This window comes from Strigops habroptila, chromosome 2 (assembly GCF_004027225.2).
Source record: "Strigops habroptila isolate Jane chromosome 2, bStrHab1.2.pri, whole genome shotgun sequence".
NCBI lineage: Eukaryota > Metazoa > Chordata > Aves > Psittaciformes > Psittacidae > Strigops > Strigops habroptila.
In genome coordinates this window covers 15,698,913-15,707,173 of record NC_044278.2, presented here as the reverse complement: position 1 = coordinate 15,707,173, position 8,261 = coordinate 15,698,913, and the positions used below count along the sequence as shown (strand labels likewise).

The window sequence follows — 8,261 nt, the reverse complement described above, 5'->3', positions numbered from 1 at the left end:
GGAGACTGATTTTTTTCCCTGGAGACCTTTAATATCATGGCATTTATGCTATGAAAGTTTTCTGTCTGTGGGCCTTTAGGAAGGTCTCAGCTGCTTCCCAGCTGCACAGCCTGAAGCCTGAGATAGGCGGTTTGCCTGTGGTCCTCGCTGCCTTGCTTTTCCCGTCTGGTTTTCTCTTCTCTTGTCAGTCTCTGACTAGTGTGGATGCACAGTGTATAGTGATACACATAATAATTTTAGCGGCTTTACTGATTTGCTTCTCTCTGCGCTGCAGGAGGACTCAGGGAGCAGTAATGCACCGATGGTTGCTTGGTCATAGGTGCAGCTGAATGTTTAGGGAACATCTCCACACGTGCTGGTGGGATAACAGTCCTAGCAGATAGAAATCAGTTGCTCCTGACATCAGTGCTGCCTTTCTTGGCAGTGCTTTCTGCAGCACAGGTATCAGGCTGGAGAGATGCTTTGTGTCAGAGGTGTCAGGTCCGGCAAAGCTCTCAGGGCAGCTATTTCGAGCTGCTTTTTCATTTTATTACCTGGGTGGAGGGGCACGGAGACTGCCAGAGACTCTGCTCAGGAGTGAGGGCAAGGGGTTGCAGGGGGCCTCTGCTGAGGTGCGTTGCAGAATGGTGGTCAGAAATGCTGAGTGTGGCACGTGCTTCTCCCCCAGGCTCTGTGCAGGTGATGCACAGAAAGGTCCAGTCAGTTCGGGCAGGAGGAAACGTTACATTTTCATGCCAGTCAGTCGCGAAAGAAGATGTGCTACAGGTGACCTGGCAGAAGGAGACAGATGGGGTTGAAGACAACATAGCGACTTACAGTGTGATGAACGGCCAAAAGATAGCAAAGGGCTACGTCGGCCACGTGAGCTTTGCCCACACAGAATTACAAGCCTCAGCCATCTCACTTCATGGAGTTACCCTCCAAGATGAAGGATGCTACAAGTGCATCTTCAACACATTCCCCTTGGGGGCTCTCACCGGCAGGATGTGTCTCAAGGTTTACGGTAAGGCATCATAGTTGCTTATGGGCTGTCATCTGATGGGCAAGTCGTTTTCCTTGACCAAAAAACCTTGCCTGACTGCTAGTCATTGCTAAATTGCTGCGAGAAAGGTGGCTCAGCTTCCTGTCTGGTTTTACCTCTTTGGGGAAACCAACTGTTCAAACAGTTCTTTAATTTTCTTCCCCTTTAAGTCAACAACAGCGAGATCCAAAAGCTGACATGTAACCCATGACTTCCTCCAAGTTTCCCTGCCTGTGTGCTGTGCTGGCAGCTGGCCTGCCACAACCATGAACCCCATGCTCCTCTACTTCCTTTCAGTGCTGCTCTCACCTCCTAAGCCTGGAAATCAGGCACTTTCTTTTCTTACTCTGCCTTGGGTCTTAAAATAATTAAAAGTATTCAAAAGGCAGAGAGGCATTTGCAGAGTATTTGGAAGCTCATTTTGAAGCCATAGTAAAAATTACAGGAGTGAGGCTGGGCTCAGGAAAGGGATGCAAAAAAGAAAAGAAGGCTGAAATACACAAATACAGTACCGCTCATGGGCTTTGCCACATGAATATCTTGTGCAGGTCAACATCAGTTAGCTTCAAGAAGGGAGATAAAACAAATCATGAGATTTGTTTCAATTCATCAAATCAAGATGGCAATATTTGACACCTGCATACAATATCGTCAACTAGCAAGTACAAGCAGAAATATAAACGAATGGATGAACTCAAAAGGAACAAGACTGAAAAGTTTTTTATCTTTTGAGGAAGGGTCTTGGTTTTCTGCCAGTGGAAAGCTGAGACGTTAAACATGCCCTGAGGACACCCTTTTGGCTCCTACCTTTCTGATCTGTGAATCTGCTGTGGGGATGTTGGCCAAGGATCATGTCCCATGGGGAAAATATCTGTCTGGGACCTGTGGCTGGTGGTATGACCCCTGCAGAGTATCTTGTTTATCCCTAGTACCTTCTGCTGGCAAAGATATAGACGTATCTTTGATATCTCTACACACATATCTACGTGCCAGGAGCCCTGTGTGGGAAAAAAGATGCCCCTGGCTTATAGGCAAAAGATAAGCAGTAAGGAAAGCAGATGGAGGGCAATACAAGGGAAAACCAAGTCTGGAACAATTCTTTTTCATGCCTATTGGGAAAGCTCCTAGAGCAGAAAAGAGAAATTAGGAGAAATATTAACCCAATATTTCAGATATGAATAGGAAGGTGATCCTAAAGACAACCAGCTCCGAGTCATTCAGAGGGTAAACACTGGTTATAAATTACAAGAAAATATGGAAGTGCCTTGCAGAGGGATCCTGTTCTTGTTTGTCATGTAAATCTAAACACAGAGTTAATTTGTTTTGTTTGGTTTGGGTATTTTTATCCAAGTGGGAGAAATATTTCCCCAAATCACCAGCCTTGTGGCTATGATTCATCCTTTAGCAGAGCACTACTTTTAAAAACAGATGTTTTTCTGCTGCTACACACACTCCAATGAGCATCTCTTCTTGCATCTCGGATGCAAATGCATCAGCTGAGATGGGTTTTACTTCTCTCGTGGGCAGGGATGAGTTCACTGCTCCTGCTTCACCAGCATGGGCTATATACCGCTGACAGGGGCTGGCTAACGGGGGTCATGGAGGGCTCTCTGATATGTGCTTTAGAAAACATGTCCTGGAGGATCACCATGAATAAAGTAAGTTTTCAGCACTGTGACAGAAGATTTTGTTTCACATGTGGTGTATTTCATTGTAGCTATGTGATGCTACTTAAAAGCATCACAAAAGCCACAGTCTTACTCCCTTATTCCCCAGCTTATAATGATGGGAACCACTTGTCTGAACAAGCCCAGAGGACTTTTGTGGCAGAGGCTTTCTATGATTCTATGACTCCCCAGGACAGAGTGTGAAGGCAGCAGGAATCTCCCAAGACTCAGGGATTCAGGGTGAGATGAGCAAGCCAGAGTCACCAGCTGGAAATGAAATGCTGCCATGTCTTTGCCCTCAAGAGGGGACTACCAGGGAGTTTACAAGCTGGTAATTGCCCGATTACAACAGCCTTCGCAAGAAGGGCTGTTCCAGGATGGGTACCATCGCTGCGTGACGAAGGGAAGCGAAACTGCAGAAGAACTGGATACAACACTGAAAAAAGAAACAGGTATGACTGGAGGAACCTTAGACCTGGCCGAAAACAGCAAACTGAAGAAAAAGCAGAAATCTCCTACCCTGTAGCAAACGCCATTTTGGAACAGAAGAGTTTCAAGTGTGCGTGGAGGGTGTCTTTTGAACAGTCTGTGCCTCTTTCCCCTCCGTTTTGTGTTGGAAATGTTTTGACAACCTTCATCACCAAAGAGAATGATAATGAAACCCAGTTCAGGGATCGAGTGAGCATGGAGAGGGCGATGTGCCACATGAGAATGGACAAGACTTGCTGGGTCATGAAATTCCCTGGGGTATTTGCTGGGCTGTCTTCAGAGACCTTCTGCCTTCGTTGTATGCACCATTCACCTGGAATTCTCAAGCACAGCGAAGAAATGCCATTGCTATTTCTTAGACAGGGAAAACGTGGCACAGTGTTGCTGGCGAACACCCGGAGTTGGAAGAGGCTTTCTGTCATCATGAGGCATACTGTAGTTCCTAAATTTTTTTTTATCAGTCTCTCCAAGACCACTGTCAAGCTATTAAAATAAAAAGAACACCATGGCCTGACAGTCCCCCTTTCATTAAATAAGGTCATTACAGAAATTCAAAGCTGATGTACTTCACTAGAAAGTCCCTTTTTCAAATACTTGGGAACACTGCCACAGCTTGAATTTGGGAACGTTTGTATTACTGCTCTGCAAGAGCTACTAAAGCACGTACTTGCACATCTCTTGTGGGTACTTTTTCACTGGAACCAAATATTTTGATGAAAGGCAAATGAAGGAGTTAGTTGAAGTGTATGCATCAAACACCAACAGCGGGCACACACTAACCAACAGTGTAGCAGGACATGACATTACCGCAAAAGCAAGCACTTCCAGGTTTTGACTGTGCATCTATTACAGACACTTACTAAGGGGAAGCTGAACCGTACATGACTTTTTTTCACATGATTATCATTCCTTGGGGTTCAATGTGAAAAGAGAAAGGACATGCTTAGTTAGAAGAAGAGCAGATGTGGAGTGCATATGTTTCTGACACTGAACAGTTTTTCCCATCCCTTCTGGGAACATCTGTGACAGCTTTCTTTTACAGGCTTTGAATATTGCAAGGTAATATTTGAAGTTACTGCTGTGGGTGGATATGTTATTTTTATGCATCTCGTGAGTGAAAGAAGAAGTTCAGAGGTCATTTATTAATCAAAACATGAAGTGTTTGTGACACTTGTCTTTTAATACATGGGAGATTTTGAGAAGTTCCAGTTGAAATCCCCCTACACGCTTTTCTTGTTGCTCTCAGAGCAACAGTAGTGAGTTTCATCAACTACATCAGCTCGGGCGGGGTTTGAGTTTCTGTCTATGGGTGATGCAAAAAAATGAGAAATACCTACCCTTTTTTGTTTTTCCTAGGCAGGCACAACCATAGTAAATAAATAAGGCCTAGATATGAAAAAGGAGAAAAAAAAAAAAAAGGCAAAACTGATGGTATAAAATGTCTTGCTTCCACCCTTTGCTAGTTATGGCTTGGAGGATCCAGACAACCTTGTGAGTTGCATTTGAAGTTGTGTCAGGAAGTTATAAGTGCCATTATGCATGTGGCACAAGCTTTTTCCTCCTTTTGAAGGATCATTTGGTGTCCATTCATATGCAAATCTTCATTTACCTCCCCAAAGGAAAAAGAATAATTTTTTCCCCAAGAAGAGTAAACAGATCTATTTTGTTTGCTTGTTTAAAAGCAGGATCACTAAATGATAGTGATACGTTTGCTAGTGCTAGGACAAAAATTAATTTCAGCACAAATATTGCACTCACCATTGTTACTTTTGCTATGTAAATAGTAATATTTACTAGATATAGTAAAGTACTCTATAGTACTTTACCATATATAGCGATATAGTACTACTAGATATAGTCATAGATACTTCTTTATACAGAGGGCATTTATATTAACTCAGACTTGTATGAAGCTAGAATCACCACTGCAGTTAAATGGTAAAACCCCCATAATACTCTCAAAACCAGGGACTTAGAAGTAGCGTGGCTTGGACCCCTCTGTTGTCAGCACATGCACTGAAGTAGAAGGCAGGCTAGTGAGCTTTCATACCTGTGGATTGCACTCCCAGATGGAGTTACATGCCTTTATAGATCTTGACCTGAGCAGCCTAAGAAAATGGCTTTGAGCAGGGGGTTGCATTAGATGGCCTCCAGAGGTCCTTTCTAACCTAAATTATGTTATGATTAAATGGCTGGGGAAAATTAGATGATTTTCCACGGGGGATAGAGGTGTACTTATGCGTTCAGATCTCCCCTGGAGCTCTATCCATTTCGAAAACAGCTTCCTACACTCCTCCCTTTCTTTAGTCCTTGCAAATACAGTTGGTATAAATAGGAGTCAGCAAGCAGGCTTCATGGGAGTGAGTAAGCATGAATGATGCCTATAGTTCATCCTTCTTGCTAAGACTAAATGTAACAGCATCCACAAATCTTCCAGGGTAAGAAGGAGTTCAGAAGAAACGATCTTTAATGAAGGTTTTGAGGGATACCACGATGCCCCCAAAACCTGAGAGCAGAGGGAAGAGAGTTGAACAAGCACGAAACCTCCACAGGTGAAATCCTGTGGTGTGACCACATACAACTTCACTGTTACTGTCTTGCATAAATAGATGCATCTAGTCTTTTTTTCCATGAGCCTGTACATCTAAAACAGCAGTAAAGCTAATCCTGCAGATACATTTAAGGGAAAAGGACAAGAATTTTGGCTCACTGAAGCAGCTTAGCACTTTCAGAGGGAGGAGGACATATGGTTTCATGGTTTCAATACCTGTTGCTTTTTACTCGTCCATAATCACCGCTTCTCAGTTGGGATGCTGCAGTGCTGCTGTTAATAACAGAACTGAAACGCAGATGCTTCTACCCTCTTGTCCTTTGTTTTGTTCAGGCTCTTCATTTCCAGACTGCTGCCTGGTCACTTTCCTGTTTATTTGTCACAGCCAGAGCTTTGGGGAGGGGGAGGCAAGATCAGATGTCAAGGTTGTCCACCAAGATAATGGTAAATACAGATGCTCTTTGCTCAGATGCGAGCAGAAAGTAACAGGTTTTGTCACTTTGTGTTTTACAGCCATCTCGGACCCCAAAGTGGAGGCTAAGCTTATACCCAGTCCAGACAAAGCTGAGGACTCTGAGAAAGTGGTGGGGATGAGCTGCTCAGCAACAGGGAAACCAGCTCCAAAAATCACCTGGCACCTTCCTAGTGTCCTGCAGCAGAAACCAAGGGAGTACCATGTCCTGCTTGGCAACCAGACCGTGACTGTCATCAGCAATTTCACTCACACCTACTCCAGAATCCTCCAGGAGTACCCCATCGCCTGTGAAATCCAGCACCCCTCTCTAAATGTGACCCTGGTTCTGCCCACAGACAGCCTGGTGCAGGGTCAGTGTGTAACCCTGCTCCTGCCCGGGAGTGGGGAGGAAATCACAAAATACCTCCTGGGTTAGAGCAGGAAACTCCTCAGAGGGCCATGGGCAGGTGGGGAAGGCACCTGGAAGAGCAGCTGGGACTGGCCTTGGGAGGGATGGAGGAGGCGTCGGGGAACATCCAGACACCCTGGGTGATGGCATACAATGTCTTGCTGCCCGTTGGGTCCCCTATGTGCCTCAGCCTCCCTGCCTCTGCTAAGGACTCGCAGGGTTTCCCTATCATGTAGCCTGACACACCATCCATATCTGCTGGCTTTGGGTAGCTCAGACGGGCTGGGTGCCGCACACCCAACAATGGCATTAGACTCCAGGGACAGGTCTGCTGGCAGTGCCACCTATGTGCGTGCTGGTGTTTGCTCCAAGTGCCCCTACCCACCCTGTGTCACTCCAGGGACTGGCCAAGGGATGTCTGAAAGGGGTTTTGGGTTTTTTATTTTCTTCATGCACAAACTGAGTATCTGCTGTTTTCCCCACAGGTCCGGACAGCCCGGATAGCAGTGTGGCACCTGCCATTGTCATTGCAGTGGGAGTGCTGGTCCCCCTGACTTCCCTCCTCCTTCTTGGCTGCCTCCTCCACCGCTGCCTCAGGCACCTACGTGACCCAGAGAGAAACCCAGCCTGGCCATGCTGGGTAGGTCTGCCTTTCCCCAGGGTGCTGCTGGGCTCACCCCTACCAGTCACAGAGCTCGACACCACGACCCAGCTCTGTTCAGCCACCCCAGGGCAGGCTGCATGCTGCACAGCCCAGGCTGCACCTGAGTTGGAGAGGGACAAAGGGAATAGTCCCCAGCCAGACAGCTGGATAGCAGCATGCTGGGAAGGGGAAACCTGAAGGTGTTTAGCCAGGCCCATAGGTACCCAACTGTGTTGACAACTAGAAATTGTCTGCTTTCTCAATGACAAGGCATGCTGTGAGGAAAGCATTGCTCTGTTACTATATTTATGCACAAAACAGTTGTGCAAGCAGTGGCCGTACCCTTGCACCCTTCTTTTGCATCTCCTAATATAACCTCCCCCTTGCATGGCCAGTGCAGCTTGTGAAGGAAGCAGCTTCAAGGACACATCTCAAACAAAATGGGGTCTTAGAGGAAAAACATTCCTCTCTGAGGAAACCCGAGGGTGCTGCACTGCAGCAGGGGCTGAGCTGCTGCTGATTGTCCTGATGCAGGGGGTGAAGGATGCAAGCTGGAGGTGGGGGTAAACCAAGTGAGGTGGCATCATTTCAGAAAATTCAGCCCAGCTTTATGCTGAAGGCACCTCAGCCTCCTCGTGGGATATGCCCACAGGATGTACCCTGTCATCTGATGAAGGGTTTGGAGGAAAAAAAAGCAGTGGGAGGAAATGTGATACATGTCTTCGATGGGCATCATGCCTCTAGTTGGAAGCTGGAAACTACTGGGACGGTTGCGAGGGGAAAGCTTTAGTCTCTCACACAGAGAGACACAAGGACGTATTTGGTAACACACAGCCAGGATCTTTACCCCCACACTTAAAATATCCATACATTTTGAAGAAGGAAAAACCCCAACAACCTCTCTTCTGTTAGGTCCTTCCTGCCTGTAGCAAGGCCAAGAAGTGTGGGCAGTACAGAGCTGCGGGCAGGCAGGCTCCAGCAGTGCCTCCCCAGCCGTGGCACACGACTGAATGCCTGAGCAGCTGCT

The 8,261-nt window shown here is 46.4% G+C and overlaps 1 protein-coding gene across 1 annotated transcript in view; it reads left to right on the top strand.

Annotated features, from left to right (window-relative positions):
* The first annotated feature begins 636 nt into the window (after positions 1–636).
* The window catches only part of LOC115601709 (nectin-4-like), a 17,746-nt gene continuing 10,121 nt past the window's right edge, over positions 637–8,261 (top strand). The window contains exons 1-3 of the mRNA XM_030472037.1: positions 637–1,003; positions 6,242–6,553; positions 7,077–7,231. Coding sequence (XP_030327897.1) covers positions 637–1,003; positions 6,242–6,553; positions 7,077–7,231 — 834 coding nt within the window. The remainder of the gene's footprint in view (positions 1,004–6,241; positions 6,554–7,076; positions 7,232–8,261) is intronic.